Source organism: Colias croceus, chromosome 14, assembly GCF_905220415.1.
Source record: "Colias croceus chromosome 14, ilColCroc2.1".
In the NCBI taxonomy this organism is placed as follows: Eukaryota; Metazoa; Arthropoda; class Insecta; order Lepidoptera; family Pieridae; genus Colias; species Colias croceus.
This window is the reverse complement of record NC_059550.1, coordinates 1,103,010-1,130,607: the sequence shown is the minus strand read 5'-3', so window position 1 is coordinate 1,130,607 and position 27,598 is coordinate 1,103,010. Positions and strand designations below refer to the sequence as shown.

General features: G+C 35.7%; 1 protein-coding gene across 1 annotated transcript; it reads right to left on the bottom strand.

Moving 5' to 3' along the window:
- Positions 1-19,598: 19,598 nt before the first annotated feature.
- Positions 19,599-27,396, bottom strand: LOC123697257 (plexin A3). The gene is made up of 3 exons (XM_045643711.1): positions 27,071-27,396; positions 26,388-26,494; positions 19,599-25,788 (listed from the first exon to the last, which is right to left on the bottom strand). Exon 3 carries the CDS (start codon positions 25,731-25,733, stop codon positions 20,043-20,045), a length of 5,691 nt encoding a protein of 1,896 aa, XP_045499667.1. The 5' UTR covers positions 25,734-25,788; positions 26,388-26,494; positions 27,071-27,396; the 3' UTR covers positions 19,599-20,042.
- Between the last annotated feature and the right edge of the window lie 202 nt (positions 27,397-27,598).

Below are 27,598 nucleotides of genomic sequence, written 5' to 3'. Positions count from 1 at the left end.
ATAGATATTTACCTATATGTAGTGTGTACTACGGTCTACGATGCCAATAGACCCATATAAAATCTGAGCATTAAAATAACACCCCAAACACTTAGCTTACAAGTACAACATACAACAAAAAAAAACACATCAATAATCCTTACCCAAAGCATCTAAGCCAAAATCCCAATTTACGCCGTCCTCCTTCCTCTCATTACCATAACTCCTAAATCCGGAATCAGCCAACTTCAATTAACATAAACCATCTGTCATGGCGACCATCAAGCCACTGGACACTACCTAATTAGGTCTAGTTCCCTACATTTATATCCTTATTCCTTACTCGCGACCGCCTTTATAAGGAAGCTTTAAATTGATCCCGGGACTCTTCTTGGATTTCTTTTATCTTTTCTTACACGGGGATTACATTTTATGCAGCTATTTGTTTTAGCTCAAACATTTATCTTCGGCGATTTTGAATGATGCTAGACCGTCTATCTATTATAATAAATGTGAAATTTTGTTAGAGCGGACAAGTTTAAATGGATTTTTGTTATTATTTCATACAATGACTGACCGGTTGGCTTGGTCGGTAGTGGCCCTGCCTTCCAAGCCAGAGGTCGTGGGTTCGATTCCCACCCGGGGCAAATATTTGTGTGATGAACATAGATGTTTGCTCTGTGTCTGGGTGTTGATTATTATCTATATAAGTATTTATTTAAAATTATATATGTATGTTTATCAGCCATCTGGTTTCCATAACACAAGCGAAAGCTTAGTATGGGATCAGTGCCGTGTGTGAAATTTGTAAAAAAAAAAAAAAAAAAAAAAAAAAAAAAAAAAAAAAAAAAAAAAAAAAATAACTACTAAATCGATTTTTTTTAAACCAGTATCCCACCATTATCTTAGGTGTTCTACACGCTTTATTCCATACTAGCTGTTCCGCGCGGTTTCACCCGCATTGCTCCGCTCCTGTTGGCGAAATGCAAATACATTAAATTCTTAAAAATAAACGTCACCCTAAACACATTCTACAGCCAAAACCGAAAAGAAAAAACAAACCACACACTTCTCTTACAATTTATACATCTATGTACAGATACAAATCTTAATAGAGATGAAACCCACACCCCATACATAATACATTCCACTAAGAATTACCTCCTAACCTTGGAACCATCTCGTATGTTCGGAAGCTGCATCTGATCTGTCATCAAGTGCAGTAACAACTGTTTACAATAAACATACAATGTTTGATTTCATGACTGCAAGTGAAATAAATATTCGTTGTTTTTTGTGATATGTTTGTTTTTGCGGAGATATTTGTTTAGTGTTATTGTTTAAAAATGATTTTCTGCTCTTCTAATTACTAGGGCTTTCAACTCACTACTTTAAGAAGGTAAGTACATGTATAAGACTATTGATATTTACTTTTTTAGTATTTAATTACTTTCAAATGGTTTAATTGGATAAATCAATGTTTGAGTTTGAAGTAGATACCACTAAATATAGTATATACAAACAAGGAAAAAGAGAATCAAAAACATTAGAACGATGAATGTAGGTACCTATGTTCAAATGATTCATAACATAGTTATCAAGCTATTTATCTGAATGTATTTTAAAACGTGGACATTGGACTTGATCAATACACATTGACTACAAAACAATATTATGATTATATTAATGAACTGCTAAATTAAACAGTTTTTCGTTAGAAGCAATGTGTTAAATACGCACATAGGTCATAGAATAGACACAATTTGTTCATTTTGCTTGGTCGTTTAAACTACATTTTTTATTATTTAGTGTGATAATATAAATAATTAAGTAAGTGTTACAATGCAGTTCAATAGTTAACACTTAATACATATTTAAAAATAACCTAAAATTAATTTCACAAATAACTTAGTTTAAGTAGGTAGTTAGTTAATTATAAACTAAAAAAAATCTTCAATAAATTAAAGTTGTTTAACGCTCTACTTTAATTATACCTTTTTCAATTTAATAGTAATATTCCTACAAAAATTTCTATACATTCTTCCATACATTAACGAACAAGAACATGACGTCATCATAAATATTTAGGTCTGTTTCCACTGCATTTGTTTGCACCACAAACTCTCGGCCTTGAATATATGCCGTCTAAAAATAGCGCCCCTTAATGCTGAAGACACTCCTTTATCTTTCAGTTATTTTCTTGGAAAATGTTTATTTACATATGCTTTTTTTTGGTTATTTTTTATGGTTCCTAGACGATATTGTTATTAACTTTTTCGTAAACTACTCGTACCTACATTAAATTGTTTGTTCTCGACATGCCTTCCTAACAAATATGCCTATTTCTTATAATAATAGGTATGTTATTTTTGTAACAAACATTCGCCTAGTTATATCTTCGCTAGCTTCATTTATTCATTAAAATGTAAAACGCATTCTATCCAATTACCTAAAATAACATTCATCCATACTAATATTATTAATGCGAAAGTAACTCTGAACTACTGAACCAATTTGCATGAAATTTGTTATGGAGATATTTTGATACCCGAGAAAGGACATAGGCTACCTTTTATTGCGAAATATGTACCACGGGCGAAGCCGGGGCGGACCTCTAGTATTATTATAAAGATAGATTTACATTCCTTAACTTTCATTTTTATGTTGTCAATATAACTATGCATCAACTTAATTTATATTATAATAACTAATATAAATATGTACTTTAATAGCTCTAATAGCCTATACAGTTTATATTTAGCGGTAGCCCGTTGAGATATCTGTAATCAAATTATACCTTCCTGTCTAGAGAATAAAATATTAATGAGTTGACAAATTCGCTCATTTTCTATATTTTTAGATCAAACTTGCAACAGTCAGAACCTGTTTTTACATTTAAAAAGGTTAAAGGATATAACACCTTTTATACTAATGCATTATATTTGCATATGTATAACAATGTGATAGAAATTTACATTAAAACTCAGCATGTAGGTAACTACACTTGAAAAAGCATCTGAGAACTTCAGAAATCAAAAGTTTAATTTACAAACATGTTTATTATACGAAAATACATAGAAATAATATGTCATTTAAGTATGGATATTGGATATGGTAACACAAAAGGCTAGCAACTATTGAGTTTGTTGCCGGTTCTTCTCCGTAGATACTGCTTTCCGAATCGGTGGTAAATGTTAAAAATATGTAATGAAGTTTCAAAAGTGCTTCTAGAAGAAGTCTAATTGAATAAATAAATGTTTGAGTTTGAGTTTGAGTAACAATAGAATACTTTTGAACATTGCCATCAAGATAAAATTGTATCATCTACATTGTTATTTCACCTATAAAGCGTCCAAAATTACCTCATCAATACCAACTTAAACCGCATAAAACATACAAAAGAACACTAAAACCATCGTCAATCAAGGCATTTGTAAACGAATCGGCAATCATTAACCATCTTCCACGCATCCTGTGACTCGTGACGTGGGAAGCTAAACCGGTTCGGAGGAATTCGGTTTTCGTGATAGCGACTATCGATAGCTAGCCGATGAGTGCTTTGGTGGTTCGCGTTTTGTTTACCGACTTTAAAATTTTTGGGAAATCACAACATGTTATAAAATATGTAACGTGGTTCGCTGGGTCTGTCTGTCTGTACGCGATAAACACAAAACTACTGAACTGATTTCCATTTTGTTTTTTTGAGGTAGGTTGTATACATACGTATTTTTTAAGTTTTAGACAACGAGATCGAAGCCTGTAGTATCTTCTATATTCTGTATTCTTCTGAAATCTAATGTAAAATTGAAAAAATAGAAATTCACCTATCTACTGAGGTGTTTCAATGCTTTCTATGTAGCTGTAGTAGGTAAATTGATGGTAATTTAAAAATATGTTTTTAAGAAAAGTATAAACAAAGTTTCCTTCTTTTATGACACATCACGAGGGAGCACCAGGATTTGATCATTACTCATGTAGGTACCTAAAATAAAGATATAATTAGCAGAAATAAGTGACTAATGTAAGTAAATTATATGGGGAAAGTCTAAATTCAACAAACTGTTTAAACGACGAAAGATATATTATATTTAAAGCATTTATTCGAGCAAATTTAAAACTTTAATAAGAAACAGTCAATTCAAAATATTTCCAACCAAAAACCACTTTTAAAACAAAACATTCTAACAAAAAAGATCTAACCAAGGCGGTCAATCTAAAAAGCGTATCTATACGATCCTTAGAAGGCAGGTTTTTGGATTTCTTTAGACCTGCGCCTGCGCTGATGATCGATAACCTTGCCCCGTTATCAAATCGTGCGCGTTGCCACGCCGCGTGAATACCTATGTGATTGTTTTTGTCAACTTTTAGGGTTGCCACTAAGAAGTAATTAAAATAATTAATAATTTATTACAATTTGAAACTATCTTAAATTTAGAGTTTAGTTACGTAATATGTTTAATAACCTAATTATAATAGGGTTACTCAAGTAATTTAATTAAACATTTACAAATAAAGTAGTGTTAGTTAACCTTAGATTAGTCGCAGCCAAACCGTACGAAATTGACTAATAGCAAATGAATAAAAATTTAGATCATTATCAATTACTAAATTCGATACCAAACAAATTCAATTATGATTTTAATTGTAAACATAATTACATTGTATTTAGGTATTGAAACTAGCTGCTTCGAGCGAAGAGTGAACCGTGAACCTTCTAGGGAAGCGCGCTCCATCTTAGGCCACATCTCAGCTTACCATCAGGCGAGATCGTGGTCAAGCGCTTCCCTATCGTACAATAAAAAAAAAACTAATTATTTTGAAAATGTTAACAGTGTCAACCCTAGCGAGATACATTTTGTTACCATGTATGAGTCATCGGAGTTTCGCATTAGAGAAATAATATATTCATAGATTCGTATGTTGGTTTATATACCCGGCGCGGCCTAAGATGATCCCTATGACAGTTCGTCTTAGTGATTGCTCGTATGATGGATCGTGTCGATACTTTACTATTTTATAGGCAAAGGCGTGGTTTGCATTCAGCCACGTCGGTAAACATGTTTTTACAAATATTATAAAATGAATTTTTAACGTCTATTATGTAAACGAAACGGTAAGTAAAACGAAAGTTTTCCAAAACATAAAAATGCACCTTATCATTTTCTCGTAATTTTTAACCCGTTTAACACAGTGTTTATTATTTTATCATGAAAATGGAATCCCCCATTTAATTTTTCTATAACTTATATTATCATAAGGTAAGTAAATTAACGCGAACGGAAATTAATTAATTAATTATGCTGCGATCTTCTGTTCCATTCAATAGTGAATGAACTATAGCTTAAGCATGGAAAAAATGTGAACTCGTTTCCATTATCGAAATTTGTTTATCGATACTTTCCGCACTAGTCGATAAATGCCAACGATGTAAGTTTTGAAGGACGTAAACGTAAAGTCAGATTGATATAATTTCTCGTAAATGTTAAGAATTGTTATAATGCCAACGGAATATCATTGTAATAGCATAAAGCTACGTAAAAATTAATAAATGCCATTTTTAGACGCCTCCAATACGTTTCTAATTTAATGGTGACGCCATTACAAGTTTGTCTCTTGAGAATAACTGTCAGTGTCATAGGGATCATCTTAGGCCGCGCCGGGTATAGTTTATACCGCTATCATGATATACTCAAATCGATTGCCTTATATTATTTTGGTTTGATGGACAGCTATATAACTAATTTAAACTTTTATGGGAGCAAAAAATATAAGTATACGAGTAATTTATGATTTGGAATGTATTTTATTATATCTATTGTGGGAAGTAAAAACCATATGTTAGCGACATACAATAGTGTTGGATATCATAATAGACAGTGATAAATAGAATTATTAGTCACTTATGTGATATAAATGATGTATTCAAAAATGTATAAAATCTTATAAATAGGTACTTACTTATTTGTATAAATAAGTACGGAAATTTTTGATATTTATTATTTTAATTGAAACATTTTTGATACTTTTATCGCACAAAAAATACTAGAAGAGTCACTTATAGGAATTTAGGTATAGGATTTATAAATATGTATCGGTAAAATTCTCACGAAAGCTAGTCAGAATTATTGGTCTCCGTTGTAAAAAAATCAAGTTCATACGTTGACTGTTTTTTCAGTCATCTGCATATTTAAAACAACTTAAGCGATGAAACACTCACGATTTCATATTAATCAATACTTACTATTTTCAAAGATTCGTAATGAGAAATTTCTAGAATGTTCACTCACTGCTGATTCAACATACTTTTAATTCTGGACAAAAGATTAATTGGGGCAAACGCAACACACACGTGTCACCAACATTGAACTTATATTTAGCTTCGCTTGCACTGCATGGAGATCAAACAAAAATAGACTGTAAGATAATAAAAATAACAACTAGTATAGTATAATAATAGAGTATATAAACCACGTTTTCTTTGCTTGATTAGCAGTGAAACAATCAATACCGTTCAGCTATTGCATAACTTCTGACCCTAATGATGGTAATCTATTTCGAAGGCCTTCAGAGACAAATTCAACAAATCGATCTTCTAAATTACTTTAAAATTTCAATAGGACTTCTAATATAATGGAAAAATGTTTGTAATTATTTTGATATTTTCTATATGTACCTACCTATAGAAAGCCTGTCATATTAAGTAAAATGCATGCAATAATAGTAAGTAGGTATTGACCTAAATGTAGATACCTTCCTACTTTTACACACATCTTATAACCAGAAAAGGTATGCGGGTCAATTCATACGACTACGTATATATTCTTTATTATACGATACCAATTACCAATGATCTTCATTTACACATAACATCTCATTGCTCATTCTTTTCTGATCCTACAATACTGTGGTTTTCAATGAACGTCAGGTTGCATCCGATCCTACACGGTTAAAAACAGGTTCCCATCAGACGCCACGGAATTTCTATTCATTGAACCAAAACTGGATGGTTCATAAGAATCAGTCATGTTTTATAAATATGTAATACAAATTATGTTTAAAAATATCCTCAACTGCTCGCAATTAACTGACGTTTAAAAAAAAATATTTAGTTCAATTTTGTATCTCTAATAGAATTTATAAGAAGCTCCGTACATTTAAATTTTAAAGCATAGGTGTGATTTTCGAGGTAGGTATAATTGAATTATAATATCACTATCACTGCAAAGAAATAAAGTGTCCGATATATATCCCTATATCTTTAAAACTACACATCAGATTTTGATACGTTTTTTCAATAGAAAGAGCAGATTTGTTAAGTTTTAGACAACGCAGGCGACCGACGTAGAGTGCAATATTATTCACAATATCTTCACAGCGTTCGAATTTCACAAATAAACGAATCTTACTAAGTAAATTCATATCCCAGGAATATGTAACAAAAACAGAGCTGAAATTAACACGTCTGTCTGTAACATAGGATAACATCCTGACCGAGATACGAAGTAAGTACCGACTCATTATCACGCGACAGATGTCCTAGCTCGCTCGTTTGAGACCTGAATCGAAACACAGGGAAAAAACTTGGCAATTTGCCGCGTAATTTTTTCTATCGTATACGAAAATTTTGTAAACCGTTTAAAAAGTGTAAACGTCTAATACGATATTAAATGACAAATCTTCTAATGAGTTATCTTAAGTTATCGATTTCCAAATTTAATAGCGTTTTCTCTCCTTAGTATAGACATTTAAAAGTTTCCCATCTGGAACATGGCCAATATTCAATTTATCTATTTATTTACACATCTCGATGATAAGATGATGATAACCAATCTTTTCAAACGAACACCTTATCTTACGACGCAGAGTTACTACAAAATAAACTCGATTAAACTTCTTCGAATCCGCCACGTTCGATTGAACATTAAACTCATTAACACAACGCAATGGTTACTGACCCTGTGTATTGAACCGAAGGGTGTGGGTTTTACAACCACTATCTAGAAGAGATTGTTCGAATAATTTATAAAACTACCATTTAAAAACGTAATTGTAGGTAATTGCCCGTATTTGACAGTTTACGTGACATTTTAATATTATCGTGTAATACTTTATTGGACGGATAAGTTTTAACCAAGCATTGAAAAATCGGCCCTTATTCAAATAACCAACAAGATGTGTTTGTAACAACGGGATAAGCAATTTAATGAATAAATCGCGATTAAAATCCATGAATAATTCTTTAATTTCCATGGGATTATCTAAACACAAATGGTACCCATATTGTAATGCTACATTTTTTTTTTAGAGTGCAGACGTACCAATTATTAAACCGTATATTTTCATTGTAACAAAGAACGAGTTCTGCGGTTTCGTACTATCTTTCGACGACAAAGTACTCGCTAATTTTAGAGCTAATGCGTCAGCCTGCATTCGTTTTAATGGGTTTTCTTTTAAGGGCCGAATAAAATGATGGACCTTATACCTTACGTGATAAGGGTCAGATTTAATCGTCATCTTGAAACAATGAACCATAGTTTTTAAAGTAGCCGTAGGGACGTAGAAGATGTTCAGGTAAATTTTATTGTTATTCTTTAATAGGAACTACTATTTGACCAACTGTGAATGAAGGATCAAGGATACTTACACAGTATACTTGTTTTCTTATCATTCAAGTAACTAGGTAGGTATGATTTTGAAATTCTATATCGTAAAGGGATCGTGTAAGTATTTAAGCTAGCAATGTATCAATAGCTTCGTATAATTTACTAGCTGCTCCGCGCGGTTTCACCCCCGTGGCTCCACTCCTGTTGCCCGTAGCGTGATGAAATATAGCCTACCTATAACCTTCCTCGATAAATGGGCTATCTAACACCGAAAGAATTTTTCAAATCGGACCAGTAGTTCCCGAGATTAGTGCGTTCAAACAAACAAACAAACTCTTCAGCTTTATAATATTAGTATAGATTTTGAGAGGGATACTATGCATCTCAGTGTTATAGAACCTTGGCTAAAGTTATTAAAACATCAATTTCTACAAAGATATTGAAAGTCACAAAGAATGCCCCGTTAGTAATTAAGAGGTTGTGTTAGTAGAAACGCGACCAAAAATGCTAATTATCGACCGCATTATACAGGCCTCGCTTGCCTTCTTATGACATAAAAAGGTACACTCCAAGAATAACTGTGAAGCCTAGAATCCGCTATTAAGTCATTTTGCAAGGCCGTAGCTAGTTGAAGCTAATTGCATAATAGTTAGAGGGCTTTTCAATTGTTTGGTATGTCTGAAACGATATTTTCCGCTTGAAACCTTGCAAATTAATTAATTCTAGAATCTAGATCTTCTCTCTATTCAACTTGATATAAGAATTATGCCTAATCGTAAGTTCTAAAATCAAACGTTACTAAGTTTCTGTATGGTTCGTTGCTTTAACTTCATAATATGCTTGATTAATACGATCATAAATACTTCTAAAAGGCCAAGCGGTATGTGCGTATAACTATACGCACATAGTTATACGCACATACCGCTTAAAATAAAGATAGGTACCTCTATGAATTCTGGATAATACATATACAAATTTGAGCACTATATTATAATATATCTGAGAACATATGAACAGGAGCAATCAGGCCCCATCAAGTGGGTGGTACAGGTAATCCGTGCGCGCAATTGTGAGCTAAAATTGCCTGCGCGAAACGGCAGATCTCTTGGAGATAATTTACTTTTAGTTATCTTGTACGTAGTGTAGATGCGAAAGTAGATGTACGTTTTTAATTTTGTGTCCTTATGTACAGAATGTGTACAGATGTTTTTTTTTCATATAGGATTTTAAACAATAAAGAAAGGCAAAACTGGGATGTACCATACGTAGGTATATTACATAATATATGTTATACTAGCTGCTCCGCGCGGTTTCACCCGCGTGGCTCCACTCCTGTTGGTTGTAGCGTGATAATATATAGCCTAAATCCTTCCTCGATAAATGAGCTATCAAACACCAAAATAATTTTTCAAATCGGACCCGTAGCCCCGAGATTAGCGCGTTCAAACAAACAAACAAACTCTTCAGCTTTATAATATTAGTATAGATTTGAGAAGAGATTATTCTCTTACACTTTTAGTCTCCGCATTCCTACACAGAACAAATGACTTATTCATACTATCCCAAAACTTCTCGATCAATATGGAAAAGGCATTTGTCTAACTCCGATTCCTTTTCTTTTTTACAATCCATTCTTTCGAGTATTCCACCCCGTACGTATATGCTAGAACTACGTCTCGTTAATACTTCCGAGTGTTCCATAAATCTGCATTTTAAAGATTCCTTCGAGAAGATTAAAATCAAACGCAATAAAACGATCCAATAAAGCTATCGTCGTTATCGTAAATTATTACAAAACGATTCTCACTTTATTTCTTATTGTATTTCCTTAATACATTTCTCATTTGAGTAACTATGTACAATTGTCAATAGATGTCTTGTACAGTTAACTAATTGACCAGGTGTTAGATGGAAAGCTAGATATTCATTTTATCCTAAGTATTTACACCCGTAGAAGCAATAGTGCTGCCTGTAACAAAAAAGATTCAACTATCTTCATAGCCTACTTAGATCTTCCCGTTTAACTCACTAATACAGTGTTATTGTTATCTTCGAATATATTTGGGTAACTTTTACCACATTTCAATACCGCAAAAGAACTTACTTTTAGAAGGAACTTCGTCAAAGCAACGACACGTAAAATCCTTTGACTCTTAACTCTAATGAGGACAAGATCAAAGGTTCGTTTGAATAATTCTAAAATAATATTCCAATATATTCGTACATCAAATAAACGCTAACCGGGAAATTGAGTCACGTTATTTATGCAGTAATAAGCCAACAAAGGCAAGCAATGGACCAATTCATGAAATCGACGGAAGGATGTGTGATTCATTGCCAACGTCGTACAAGTTGAAAAAATGTTCGTTTGTTTTCTTAGTATTTGTTATGAATATTGAGTACCTACGTATAAATTAGTTGGGTTAATATAATAGTATAGGGCACGGTAATTGAATGAAACAAATATGTCATCAAAATTGGGTAAAATTCGTATCGTTAATTTTTAATGCCCGATGTGGTATTTAAATTTTAAACATGGTAAAATAATGCTATTTCATTTAAATTGAATTAAAATCCATTGTGCTTTTATTTGTGCCAATATAATAAGAGAAAGTTCACATATTATATTAACCTTTTGAACGCCAATGACATCTATAGATGTCATGCGCAATCGTGCCCTGTGCGCCAACGACACCTATACATGCCAAGAAACAGATCATAGATAAATACAAAATAAACATATTAGACCTTTACTTTTACGTGTTTTATTTATACAGTTTATGAACTGAATCCCCAGTTATTACATAATTGTACACAGTAAACAAAATTGCCAAGTAGTTATTCAAATATTTGATGACAAAAAATAACTTAATTAATGGCTAAAAAAGCATGTTCTCTCGCGCCAATGACATGTATACGTGCCTACTAGTGATGTAGTGTAATATTCAAGTAACTTCATTAAAATTTCAGCGAAATTACTCTAATTCGCTTAATTTTTGTAATAACTACAAAAAAAATATATACGCTTAGTCACTGAGAAAAAAGGTAAATACTACATTCTTTGGTATAATACCATATTGTCTATATTGTGGATATTGTTGATTTGAATATTTTCCTTTTCGCCAATCATGCGCATCCCTAGCACAGTATCGATATGCAATCCCTTCTGCGCCATTGACATGAATAGATGTCGGACTGGTGACGTCGTAAGCGCGTGCCGTGTTGTTAAGTGCGGAAAGTTGTAAAAATATTTTATCGAGTAGGTATCTACCAATATTATAATCAAATAAGTACAAGGCTATTAATGAGCATAATAATTATATAGATAGGTAGGTAAATACAAGGCTGTTAATGAACATAATGATTAGGTATATACAATTGTTGATTTTTTATTATTTTTTATTTCATCGTCACAAACACAATGTATGCGTTCTAGCATAATATTTATTGTCCATGTAATGATAAAAATTCGCTTAGGTCCAAAATGTATAAATATCTCTAAAAATCTGTAGGTACTTAACCTTACCTATTTAGCAGTTTTCAAAATTTATTACCTAATAAGTCTAATCAGTGCCTTTATTAGAATATTCTTATGATACAAATTGTCGCTATGTCATATCAAAATATGGTAATTGACCTAAATAGGTACCTACATATAATTAGTATTTGTAATAACTCAAGTATTAAACTAAATGATTGGAAAATAAATATGTAGTTTTAATGCAATTCCCTTTATTTAAAGGTAATAGTTGTTTTGATATTTACAAATAAACACTCCACAATAATACCTATAGTTCATATAAACTTAATAAATAAACTCGATAAATTATAATAATATACAGCTACACATCCCTAATCAGAAGCGAGAGATTATAAAAAAAAGGATGGTTGCCCGCGCCATTGGCATGTATACATGCCAATGGGGCGTAACTGATAGAGAATAGTGCTGTAACTTGCTGCAATTTTATATGTATTTTTGTATCTCAAAAGGTTGATTTTTTTTGTTGATAGTTGCTATAAATGTGGTCTTAAGTTTTTACAGTAGGAGATGAGGTTAAATAAATATTATTTTTGTGTTATAAGCTGTTTATTCAAATATTCAGACGTGAATTATTATGTTTATCGATAACATTTTGGACTCCCTACTATTTTCAAGGTTATCTCATTGAATTTGTGGCTTGGCGTGGAGGGCACGGCGATGCGTTTTTGCTCTGGCGGTCAAAAGGTTAACAACTTGTATTCATTTTATATTAACAAAAAAACGAATCTGACCAAAATCTAAGAAGTAGATCAAAGCCCAAACACAAAAATATTCCATTTCCATTAAAATAATAACAAACTTCATAAATTATTCGATTTCCCATTAGCATTTATAAGCAACTATTTATCACTAATCAGTGCTTTGACCCCTATAATGTAATTCAATGAATAAATTCAAATTCTTACAAACCCCTGGCCAGGAAGGATCAATTGTGGACTGTGGTACAATCGAAGGATGTCCCCGTGGAATTTATAGCGGCCGTGCTTTTAATGTGTAATCACTTCGTGGGCGTAACCTAAAGTTTGAATATCATTTGTTTTAACGTATCTCATGTATTTTGATTGGAATTTTAGATATTTGGGCTTCGATTATAAATTTATATTATTTTTATTAAAATAAGTACTTACTTTAAGATATTATGTCATGTACATATTATGTAAAATTGACATGATTTAAAAGAGGCTAGGCTCTGAATTTTTTGCCAGCTCAGCGAAACTTCTTTCTGGAACTGGTCTTTTCGAATGGTAAAATTATATTATGACGTTGCAAGAGTGATTCTAGAAGTCTCTAAATGAATAAATAAATGTGAGTTTAGATTTTGACTTTGACCAGATAATTTAAACTTGACAGATAAACTTAGAGGTCAAACACAGCTTGTTATAAGTACTTAGTTCATTACCGAACACAAAAATAATACCACACTGTAGGTATTTGTTCATCTATTTAATAACGTAAATGCTTTTCTATTACAAGGCTAACAATATTGACTAATGGGCACGAAGGTTATACTCATTAAAATTAATTAAGTCTAAATAAATGTTAGAGCTAGTCGAATATTCTATACATCATCATCATCATCATCATCAGCCCATATTATACGTTCCCACTGCTGGGACACGGGCCTCCTATGAGGGTACAGGCCATAATCCACCACGCTGGCCAAGTGCGTGTTGGCGGATGACACATGTCGTCGAACTTTTTTAATTCTTCGACATGTCGGTTTCCTCACGATGTTTTCCTTCACCGTTCGAGCAGTGGTGATGTTACAACATGCGCAGATAAATTGAAAAATCAATTTATTTCCTGCACGTTCGCCTGGTCTCGAACCCCGGACTTATCGATTCGAAGTCCGAGGTCTCACCACTGAGCCACCACTGCTCTTCAAATTCTATACGTTAACCCACAATTCAATTAATTTATAAAATACCCATGTAATTAGGACCGTCTCGAATTAATTACATATCAACATCCCCTAATGGAATATTAGATGTGGTCACATATACCTACAATAAACATACAACTAGATTTTACACGCGGCTTTACCTGCGATAATTTTCTATGGTACTGTTATAAAGCTGAAGTTTTTTTTGAACGCGCTACTCTCAGGAACTACTGGTCCGATTTGAAAAAATATTTCAGTGTTAGATAGCCCACCGAGGAATGCTATAGGCTACATAACATAATCACGCTAAGGTTAACAGGAGCGGAGCAATGGATAAAACCGCAGGGCACAGCTAGTCTCAACATAAAAAATCACGTCAATCAGTCGTTGTTTTGACGTGAAAGGATAAACAAACGCACATTTATTAGCAATAGAATAGATGTTTATTTAAATAACTATACAAGTATCAACAATCCAATCATTAGCACTTATTGAATAGGAGCCATCAATCTCACTACTGATTGACATATCTGGAGAATATAATACCGTAATGAAGTGCAATCAACTCTTACTGGTGTTTACGTGAAATGATAATTAGCTTCAAATTTATGCTCTATATACCTATTCTATATTTTATGCTTATTAGTTGGGATTCAATATTTTAATTACCTAATTAACGTAGAGCGTCACCTTTTAATTTACTCCGTATAAAAGAATATAGATGGTTTGTAGGCAACAAATCCGCACATAGGTACATTAATAACTTATAAGTTCAATGTTCACTTATACAAATATATCCTTATCAATGTATTGTATAAATACATATTTGAAATTTATATAGAATTAGCCTTGTTAATGATAACCTTTAGTAATTAAGTTGTACTTATCTACCAACAAACGCTTTATCTTTAATTACTAATATTTATAACGAGATAAAAAATTCATTGTCTTTGTATAACGATAACTATGAAACTACCGTACAATTTAGAATTTATTCGAATTTCTCGGCTCTTAACGTTATAATTAATTTAGAAATTAAAGACTTTTTAACGGATTTTAAACGCGATTTATTCATTCTATTATTTTCCCGATTTATAATTTATAATAATTATTACTCGTTATCAATGAAGTTTTTATACCTAGTTACTTACCTAGTTAAAATAAATAAAGCTGTAACTATGGTTACCAATACCTTAAATAATTTTGACATGTTAGATACCTAATTTTAAGCCAACTTCTCGAAAAGAGCATCTAAATTCCCATCTTATGCAATAAGTTGCATATAAATGAACTTTATAATTATTTCCTTACATAATATAAGACTTAAAACAACCGTCAAGGCACATTCACATACAAAATACTTAATATTCAAAGACAATGCATATTTAACTTGAATGTTATCATAATTTATTGCTCACATCATATATTTTAATGGTGTCACAGATCAGTCAAATGAAGGGAAATTTAATACTTCACTGAAAACAGTAAATTTTATGTAATGTTTTGTAACACTTAATTTTATATCTCAAATCTATTCAAATGGGAATCCTTTGTAAAAAAGGTGTGAAGGTCTATGACCTAGAATTCAGGTTTTTAAGGTTAATCAGTTTAATTATCAGCCGTATAGGACTAATGAATTAATTATTAAGAGGAGAAAAAATACATTCTTTTCGACATGTAATTCTAAGTATTAATTATTATGTTAGTAAAGTCTTATAAATGAAGGATGGATTAAAATAACTGCTTTAAATCTGTTAAAAATTCTTTTATTTCTTAAAACAAACAAAACCACTAAAACTGACGCCATACAAGTTCAATGAAGGTCATTATGTCGCCACAGCCAGATGGCACACGAACTAATTAAAATCAAGTCTCAATGAATCATAAGAAATGTTACACGCTCGGACAAACAGACTTGTGTTTATATGTATGTACGTTACATGTATGCAATGGTGTGAGTCATCTCAAGTTATCGAGAAAGTGGGTTGAAATGAAGGAATTCGCCAAGAAATTTGAATACATTTACATAAAACGAATCTAGAGATGCTACATACAAAAATGTATAATCAATATCAGGTGTTTAAAAAAGGAAAACTAGCTTTAGCTAACTAAGTCTAGAAGTAATTATTTTATATACGTATTTAATTTATTTAATTCAAGTAAAAAGTATTCAATTTGCTATAACAATAAATAAAAATTTCGCATTACATAATTCTAATAGCAAGCAAACCACAATCTCCATTTAAACGCCATGACAAAAATCCTCCAAGTCCCCTCTCTGACCGGGCGATCTTATCGATTCGTCGCTTCACCTAAATTGGAACTCAAATACATGACGCAAAAGTTTAAAGTCAAATTCCGGTGACATGCAAATCCGCCACTCGGTGCACGTTTGACGAGTGGGGGCACTCGGCATTCCTAGTTGGTAGGGAGCGGTCATCGACCGTCCTCACGGCGCGACGTAGACCACGCAGTCGCATAAGGTCAATACTCAAACCGGACCGGTTCCATCGAAATACCATTGTTCCATTGACGGCCCGCTATACACCGCGCGAAACCGATTACCTTACCGCACGCGAAATCTAATTTGCGGCTTGCGCAAGAGGATATTAAACGCAAATCAGATTGTAACGTGTGGAATACATTGAAGCCTACTTTTACATAAATCCGGTCGCAGTGTAGCAAGTCCGCTAAATTACATGTGCGATTTGATTTTCTTTCCGCTCGTTGCGTCGCGGCGCTCGGCGTTGAATCACTTTCGTAAGCCTATAATGAGCATCATTATGTACACATATATACATTTTTGGCTTAAATTTAAATGTAAAATGTTTTATGTTGGATAAATAATCTACTACTACTCTTGGCAACAATTTCATTAATAGGTATGAACGAAATTACTTAAACAAGTATCAATGTGTTTATAAAAATATGCCAAACAAAATTACTAATTTACACACAATCACAGGATTTAGCTACCCCGGATACACATCCCGAATAGCAAATACAAAATTAGTCATAACTTCGATTTTTAGTCACTCTTTTAGTCATAATTTATTATAGTATTCAATATTCATGTACAAACTACAAACAGTCGGTAATCACGTCAACATGTGACTCAGCTCAAATGCTTTTTCTAGGTTATCACGAGTTCATAAAAACCCGAGAATATAATCGAATTCCAATCTCTTATCGTTATCGGAATTTAACTTTATTTATGGATACAGGATAAGGATATATTTAACAGGATTAGTCAAGTATAAGAGTTATTATAGCAATAGGAACATTATTAAATAAGAGGTTGTTGATGAAAAAATGTCTGTAGTCTGTAACATATAAATACTTAATGCTTATAAGGTAGGAGCGTCAAGAAGTATTATAAATTAATTATTGCGTATAAAGGTATATAATCCACTAATTAAATTTAAAAAAATATTTTCAAAAACGTTTCACATGGAAGTTGGAACTTGGAACCAATAAAAAACGATTCTGATGAAATTCTGTATTCAGACTGATCACAGGCTAGATAAAATTATTAATTAACTACTAAAATTTCAATTCTAATGAATGGTTATTTGGAATAATTCTAGGCGGTAATCCACCTTTGAAAACAACCCTGTAAGTATATTATATTATTTTACATAAACATCAAAACCTTACGAGACATGGCTACAACAAAATAAATGAAAATTAAAATAGATATGAGTATAGTTAACTAGCCGACACAATAATGATTGCGTGTGAACATTACATCATGCTAAATTATAAGAACGGTAAATATTAAACAACCACCCTTGCTTCCGTATTCACTGTAAAATATTCACAAAATAAATACTCAAGGCGAAATAGATAACTTACACTTAATAATAAAGATAAGATTATTTTAGTAATGAGCGTTATTACAAGGATTTGGTATTACCAAATCCTTGTTATTTTTAATATTATGATTTTTAATATTTTTTTTTTCTTTGTTAATTGTCTTTTGGTCTGTCTAGAGATCGCTGTCAGCGAAAAGCCTGTCCTCCATATATTGTTAATTAAGTTTGAAATTGTGTCCAATAATTATTAATAATAGATATAATTTTACACAATTCTAAAAAATCCCAATGTGATGTTTTTACATTATGATAGGTATGAAAGAATGTTTTTAGGTTCGTGTATCTTATGTATGATTCTTAAAAATTGTTTAATGTTTATCACTGGGTCAGACATTCTTCAATTAGGTAAATTCAAATTTAACAATTACTCGTGTGAATTGTAGTAAGTAATCTCTATAAATTAATGTAATTACTATAAATTAGTGTTTCTTTTTGGTCAGCGCACTATCTATTTTATATTTCCTGTATGACATCATGAGCATATCAAATATTACGACTATATACTGTTTAAACTGATGACACTTACCTTGCGTGATCTGCATCCAATCTTCACTTTTCAAGGTCACGGCGCGGTTCCGTTGAATTCTCAGTTGTTTCAACAAATGTTATATTGTTACCTACTTAAGAACATTTAAAGACTACTGTTTTCAAATCCAAAGAAAAATTGTTCGAAAGATTATTCTCTCATGTCATATTAAGCTATAAATATCATAGTCATAGGTTCGATCCTTATGAATAGATTTTTTAATTACCCAATAGGTATATTTTAGACTTTTTATAATGTTTCATTAGACATAATATAATCAATTTTCAGCTATGATTTAGCTTTTAAGACAACTAATTCAGTAATGTTGTGTACAACAAACTAATATAACGTTTGAGATAAAATATTATGAAGTATTATAAATCATATTATGTATGTATGTAGTTGTTACTATGATATTCAGTGATACTGGTTTGACAAAATCGGATTTGTAATTTTGATTTCAATATTATTAGTGAATCATTGTATACAGAGGTTTCTGTGTGCAAAGTTAGCTATCGAAATGAGCTTATGTCAGAATAGTTTCTTAACTTTATGAGTAGATACATTTAAATTAATCTTTATCAGTTTACAGCTGTTAAAATGATCTTGTTATTTAGTAAGTACACGTAGCAACGTGAACATATTTCAGTAAATTTCCCTAAAGCATCAAATTGTATAATAAGGAAAGTAGTTGCTTATTAGCTTTATAACAGTAAATATTTACTTTCAACTGTTTCATAGTATATTTTGTTTTATGTATACTTTCGGTATGTATTCAATGACTCGTGTTCGAAAGCCAGTTATTCATGTGCATGTACTCACTCTCATATCCGGCGGTCCAGGACCAGAGGGACACCATCGCCAGCAGCCAGTGGTACATGAGCCCTTCGATCTTCCAATAGAGGGGGGCGTACAAGGGTCTCGTTAGGCGCAGCGCCAACATCCACACGACGTAAGCCGGGATGCAGTATAAGTTGTTGACGATAGCGAATGCCGCGCGGACCGCGATTTGGAGGTAGTGGCTGAAACAGCAGGGCCACGTCGGTTCATGCTCGCCGCCTCGCGCCGCGGGAGGCGAGGCGGCGAGGCGGCAGGCGCACGCAACCGCGCCCTCCCTGCTACAGCTGCCGGAGCGCGTGGGCTTTCGTCGGACGCGGACAATGGCGCTGCGCGATAAATCAAACACAATGCATACATTCGACGATATTTATTAATGGAATCGTTCACCGGTTCACTTTCGGTTATTTCGTTAAGTAGACTGCGAGTACAAATTTAAAAATTAACCCGGCGGCGAGTGCTTCGCCGGCGAGCTTACATGCGAATTCATTTGCGACACACATTTTACACCGATCGACGTAACATTAACTCGTACGCGAGCACACATAGACATACATACACAATTTTTTTATAGTTTACGATGCATACTGTGGCACGACCGCGGCCGGTCGGATTCGTCGTGTAAAATTAATACAAAGTTCATTATATAAAATTAAAAAACGACATCGGACCGCTGAAATTATACAAAAATTACAATATTAAAGACTGTACACTATCTAATATATACAATAATCGCCAGCAATAGATATGTGCGAGGGCAGTATGTACAGAGCGGTGGGTTCGGGCCCCGAGGGAGCGGTTACACGTTATAGTCGTGCGCCATGAGGCCGTGCACCTGCTCGAGGCGGTAGGCGAGCCGCTGCTTCTGCGAAAACTCGTCCTCCTCGAGCGTCACCATGAGCTGCTCGTTGTACTTCACCGCGTACGCGTACAGCTCGTTCAGCGCGCAGTTCGTGTTGAACTCTTTCGTGTGCAGGCGCGACTCCTCCGCCAGCATCGCGTTCATGTCCTGGTCCGAGATCGCCGGCATGAGCTTGATATCGGCGTAGTAACGCTCCACCCATTCTTTGTATACCGGTATATCTTTAGCGTACAGAAGCTTAGACGAAGGCGAATCTTTACCTAGAATGTGATCCGAAGTGGAACAAGAGTCCATGAACGTCTGCCCGATGACCGACAGGCAGGAGTCGACCGTGTTAGATTTGTGAACGTCGAATACGAAATTCGGATTTTTAATTAGATTAACCCAGAAACGCAGCGGTAGGGAATTGCTCTTCCACGTGTGAACTACTTCCGGATCGGATATCGCATGCTGAAGCGCTTGGTCGTCTAGGAAATCGAACATGTATTTTATTGCGAGAGGCAACGCGGAGCCCCGATGCGCAGTGCTAAATATAGTTTCGAATAAATCATCGACAAACTTTTGCAACGTACCCTTGGTAGCGAGCAGACGCGTAAGATATATTTCTGAAACCATTTTATTTCCACGCTCTCCCTCCTTATGTGCGTCACCGTCGTGGTGTCTCACGAGATGCCAGTATTTAAATCCGCCGCCGTGCTCGTACTTCAGAGGACTAGCCGGGGGACTAGCGGAGCCGTATTTGCCGCGGTTCAAAGTTTCGTAAGTATGCGATTTGTCGTTTTTCTCCATGTTAGATAAGTTATACACGGAACTCTGTTTAGCTACGAGACTGAGACAAGCACCGTCTGGTACGCGATAATGGTTGAGAGTATTAAGTTTACGCCATTCACCTTCGCATTTAGTGGTACTGTCTTCGTCATACAGAATTAATCGACCGCAGGCACCCGTGCGCCATTCCAAATCTAACTCGTCACGACTCGGCCTTTGCGAATACGGTGTAGCGCGGTAAATAGCATCTAAACACTTCTCCTTCACTTGGCTAATCGTATCACAGTCGAGAACTTTAACTTGCACGTTTTCCGTGGGAGCCTCTAAACCACTAACGAATAGTGTCTGTTGTGAAATGGACACGCTAACGGTCATCGGTTTAAAATCGATCGACTGCCTAATTAGTTTCTCCTCACTGAGCGAATATCGTGCCTCAGAGGTTATTACATCTACGGGGCCTTTGTCTACTTGACCTTTCATCGATCTAAACAAAAGATAAAGCGGTTCGCCGGCGCACTCGCGAAGGAATTTGTATAAAAGAAAAGTGAACCAAGCGCTTAACATTTTCTCAGCGACGCTTTCAGTTCTCCTTAATAATAGCTTGGGATGACTTTTGCTCTCCATGCATTTTTCTATAAGCTCGGCTAATAGGGTCTTTAAAACGTCCGTACAATACTCCATCTTACTTTGTAAAGTTACCATTATAAGCGAAGCAACATTGACACGATCGCGCATTGAAAAATATCTATTACTTTCTAAAGTACGAATAAACAATAAAAGGAATGTTTTATTTAAAATTAGCTGACCGAACATTCTGAGACCTTTCTCTTTCCTCATAAGCTCTGGACGCTCCCATTGAAGGACAGCGTGGTCGTCTATATTAGGAAATAATATTTTCATAGCGTACGTACGATAATCGAGAAAAGGTATTCCACCGGTTATGTCTCCCGTCAAATCAGTCATTTCAGTCTGCAGTTCCGCGAAAGCCTCTTTGCATTCCGCAGCTACTCTTAATTCTAATATATCCATTTGCTCTTGCATATTTTTTAATACTCTAATATTTTCAGTTGATTTACGCCTATACATAACTAGAAACACGACAAATACTAAAATGAGTATTATAATACTAGCTATAACACCGAATAATACTGGTTTACCTAAAGCCGACTGTAGGCCAGCTTGAGAAGAATAAGATAATTTACCAATTTTATACGTAAGAGCCCGGCCGACCCTCACTACGACCTCGGGGGTATCATCCCCGTCGGGCAACTCGTCGCGCGACGGCGGGCGGCACGTCAACTGATGCCTCGATAGAGACGTAACGTTGCACAAGCTTTCCCCGATATGAACTTCAACGTCACTCTCCGTACACGCCCTATCTAAATTTTGACCATTTATCGTCAAATACTCTGATTTATAATACTTTACGTCTTCGTCGAATTTTTCGTAAATTGGATCGGGATAAAGGAGGAACGCGTCGCCGGTTTTCGTTGTTAGATTTTGCACGCTTTGTACGTCGTCCATATTAAAACCGTATTCTAACTCTAGCGGTCTATCGGGATCTAGATTAAGCCCAGCGCTTTCGATGCCAGGAGATTCGCAAATGAGATGCGTTTGAAAGTCGACTCTATGACAAGGAGCAATATAAGGCCGGTTGTCGTGATATACGTATATCTGTGGAAACTGAATGGAATGGAAATTTCGGCCCATCACTTTGATGTTTATCCCTCCGGACGGAATACCTTTAGGCTGTTTTCGTTGTGATGCTAATGGAGGACCAGATTCGACCGAAACTACAACAGGGTCCTCTATATATTCAAACTTTTCTCGTTCCAAAGTACGCATTCCATTATCAAACCGCATCCGTAGTGTGCCCATTTTAAGCTGATATGAATGGCTCGTTCTACAGACGGCTTCCTCGTGCGATACGGATAAAATAGCGCATGGTAGTTCGTCGATGAACGCTTGAATATTACTTCCCGCGTTTAGATACTCGCCCGTAATACGTAACTTTGTTCCACCCGATTGAGGACCGTATTTTGGTTGAATTGAGTTTATTTTAGGATTAACAAACGCGTAGTGATGTTTCGATTCGCCGCGATAGTCTGCAACGCGAACAACTACGGGACCGTCCCTGGGAACTTCTTCACCAGGTCCATCAACTGTACATACAATTCGCCTTGTTTTAACGTATAATTCAATAATGGGTTGACATTTTATACCAGCTATTGTAACGCCATTATAGATATCGGATATATTACGACCTAAATTAATGCCTTCAATAGTTATATTTGTACCGCCGTCCCAAGGACCGAGTTGTGGTCGAAAGGAATGAATTTCAGGATTTGGACAAGTTTGTGTTCCGTTAAGCCAAACACTTGGAGCGCCGCATTGTTCTTGTACTTCGCATTTATCGGAACCCTGACACCAACCGCAACCGAACTTTTCTGGTAAAGCTAAACATATACCGCAATTATCCGCCATATCATTACATCTATAAATGAGTATATGAGTATTATCTGGGTTATCTAATGGCTTCGAACTACCCCATATTACCGCAAACGAGGCCGTTATATTAGGAGCGCGTGATGTATACGTAAACTCATGCGGTTCGCAATAAATAGTATCACCAAGTAATTGAGCATTAACATGAGCAACGCGACCTTCAATATTAAATTGACATACGAACCGAGTTTGAACTATAAATTGACCAATAATATGCACCCGGACTTTAATAGCTTTTTTGACGCCAGAAGGAACTAAAATTTCGTTGCCATCTAAAGTTGAATTTATCGTGGGACAAAAACCTGGACCGGATCGATAGCTTGGGCCTATTCTACTAACGCCAGTAACAAGTATATCGTTTCTACAATTTTCTGCTGTATCATGGGTGCAGCGATGGCCATCTACGCACCAGTCACACGGGAAAGACGAGCTGACGCACTGAGTACACGAGCTGTACGTATTACAATCAAAAAACGTAAAATTAGTTGCTACAAAATCAGGTCCCTGTGTTGTGCGCACCGACAATTTTGCGGTGAAATGATGTTGCCCTGCCGGTATGGGAGGCAATGTATCAGTTCGTGGTGTAGTACAATTAACCCCATAAGGTTTCCGAGTAGCGTTAGTTATTAGTGTACGATCTAAAGCCGTAAACGCACATAAAAATTGCCCATTAAGCGTAGGTAAGTTTTCGATAACTAAATCTAATGTTCTCGCCGTCGTTCGTTGTAGTTGATTTGGTGTTACTTGTGTAATGGTAGTGCAACGACCACTACGATATGAAATCCAATACAAGGGATCATCTGCTGCCTGTTGACAGTCTGATCTCAGACTACACTTATTTTCCAACGAACACCAGCCGCAGTAAGGGTCCTTTGCTCCAAGACAGGTTAAACATGACTTGTATATGCTGCACTCTTGAACTTTCACTTTAGCCACTTTACGTTCAGTCATTACGTATAAATGCATCAATTGCGTGTCAAAAAATAAATCTTTGTTGACTGGCGAATTTTCATCGACAACAATATCTCCATACTCAAAGGCCAAGGTTGGGCTTTCAACGACGATCTTTTTGAGATGACCTTCTGCGGTGCCGGCAAATACAACCGTATAATCTCCAGTCGCTGTAGCAGCCACGGCTGTTAAACGTTCCTTAAACCTGGCAACAGGTACTGCTTCAACGGGTTGTTCACCACCCAGCGGTGTATTCACATCCAACCCGCAAAAATCTTCACTAATCGATTGCAGTTTCGTACCAATACATGCATGTGATGGAGATATGAAATCTAATCCCCTTGATCCGTTACCACTAAAGCAGGTTTTAATATTTTGCATAAATTTACGACGAATAGCTTTTAAAGTATAGACACATAAAGCAGATAAGTTCGATGGAACGTTTGTATTAATTGATTCACTTTGGCTAAAAGCTGCAAACAATACATCTTGTTGTGCAGTGATTCCCAACTCGCCGGCTAATACTGATCCTGCTTTCCCAACAAATGCAGCTTGCACAAGATTGTATCCAAAGTTACCGCCTCCTTCACCCATACATGACATTGGTATTTCAGTGTATGAATAATAGTTCTCATCGTCATGGCAAACACGTACTAATTTACTATAATATGTATCAGAACCCACACCTCTTAACTGCGTCGTTAAAAAGTAACTGAACCCTTCGGAGCTAAAGCCATATACATAGTTGATAGGATAACGCTCACGAGATAGTGAATTGACAAACATCCGCGTGCCAGTAGTCACAGCCGTCCGTGCTATCATAAAAAGTCTATCATCTTCCAAGGATCGACTACTCACAGTGGGTACCTCCGATCGATACGGTGAATTACCAGTAAACGTAACTCCGACGTACATAACTTGAGTCATAGGTGGGTTCGGAGGCCCCGGTGCAATAAACGCTACGGTGGAAGCACTTGCATTGTTCGCGACGACCGGTTCACGCACTTCCCGCACATCATGCGAAATATTGTTTAGATTACGAACAGAACACAGTCCCTGTAGCACTGAACCGCATGTGATGAGACGACTCGTCGCGTAATCGATAACGAGCGCCTTGTTAACATTGTCCGTCGGCTTCTTCACAAAGTTAGGCGGGCAATCGAACGTACACTGGGACGAATCGTTCACCGGGCCCGTGTCGATTCTCTGTGCCACTTCCAAGTCCGGGGACAACTGGAACAGCCGGTTGACGGCGCCGACGTAGACTCTGCCAGTGTTGCGATCAACGACTAGGTGGTTGAACTGGGTGGAAGGGTCGATTTTGTCGGAGAAGGTGCGCACCACGTCCTGCGAGGCGCGCGCGGCGACGCACGCCGCCCCGAGGGCGAGCAGCACGCGCCACATCGCGCGGGCGCATGTGGTCTACCGCCGTCTCCCGCGCAGACACCCACCCGCCCATCTGGAACGCGATACACCGCTCAGCCACTGTCCGACGTCGCCGCTACGATCCCATCGCACCGCACCGCTCCGGCGCCCGCATCTCCTGACCGAACCGTAACTACCTAGCTATCATTGTGTCAAACGGCAAACCCGTCATTACTGACGCCTTGGCTCGGAGGGGTCCAGTGCGATTGGAGCGATTTCGCGAGCTGAAACGGAGGTGTTCAGTCCCGTTTACGTCGATGTACCAACCTATTTCATTATGCCGAACCGACCTGAACTAGAGCCGACAAGATACAATTTAGAGAGGTGAATAACGTGCGATGTTATTGTAAACGATGAGAATGAAACCTGTATGTATGACGGATGTTTTTTCGACGCGTACAAAAATAGGTTAGTACTGGAAATAAACGGGCACCGACAGCCCCGACGCGGTCAGTGCACTGATCATCACACGCCGACGAAAGCCTCAGCATCACAAAGGGAGGTAACAAAAAATCATATAACTTGGCATGCTGTTCGAGGGAGCGAACGTGGTAGCGTAACGATAAATAAAAGTAACTAAATGAAACATTAATCAACAGAAAACATCGACGACAACAATTTTGTAATACTTACAGGATTGCCATGACTGATCAAGAACGGACGGGCTTCAAATTAATTTCTACTCGATCGAATTCATGTACAGTGCTCTTTCATAATGCGGAAACCGCCTGTCCAAAAATCTGTAACAACAAACAACACAGTTTAAAGCCCGTCGGGGCTCCTCGATCCGATACCTAGTTGTAGCTTTTACATTTTAATCTAGACTCAATTTTAATCTAGAAAACCTTACTATGTATGTACTAAAATCGTCACATAATATTATATTCGTCTAGACATGTCGTTTTAAGAGTACATACAACTTAATTAAAGTAAATGAGTTATTGACAAAGATAAAATATTTAAATAGTTATTCATAAAAATGTTTAAGTACTCGATAAAACCTATTCGATAGCTTGAACGCAACACTACAACACAGCTATGACCGGTCGGTCTCGTTGATTGCATTCCCTGCCACCACCCACTCGGCCTAATCTTCGACCTACGCATTGAAAATAACGTAAAAATCTCAAATAGTGTCATTAAAACGGAATAAGTATGGGTAATGGTTTAATTTAAGTATATTTTCTATGTTGTTTCTGTTGGGATTGAGAAAGAAAGTCAGCCATTACCGCGCACGCGAGTCGATAAACGGAAGCCATTCCAATAAACGCCACGCATTCCCGAGCAAATTAACACAATTTTACACTTAATCTTACCTTGTTGTATGTGACTGATGTGTATATAGGCAATCCTTATAGAATCCTCAATCGGGTCAAGGAACAGCTAACACTATTGCACCACTTCACAAATTTGTACAATTTATCACTTGTTCGAATATTTACAACGAAACCACTTAAAACACTATTTAAGCTAAAATCACAACATCATTCTTAAAATATAACTTTTATCGAGGTACAAATCCCGGTTTGTTGAGTAAAACTAGCCATTTACACAAGGAGTCCACGACAAGAGCATCAGTCTTGGTACATCGCCATGGAATGATGTCGGTTTCGCTTTTCGAACGAGTCTAGGCGTGACTGATACGAGAAAAACCGAGTCTACCCGATTCATCACTTAATTCAAATAAATTCCGCAAGAGGCAGCACTGTAGCAAAAGATGCGTTCAATATTATTATAACATTTCATTATAAGATAAATGATAACAAATATCAATAAAAAAACTACACAATAAATCAAAAATCATTTTTATTATCTAAAATTTAAACAATTGTTTAAATAATAAA

Excerpts from the sequence above, each read along its gene's own strand:
- LOC123697257 (XM_045643711.1), bottom strand. The coding sequence starts at position 25,733 with ATGTGGCGCGTGCTGCTCGCCCTCGGGGCGGCGTGCGTCGCCGCGCGC.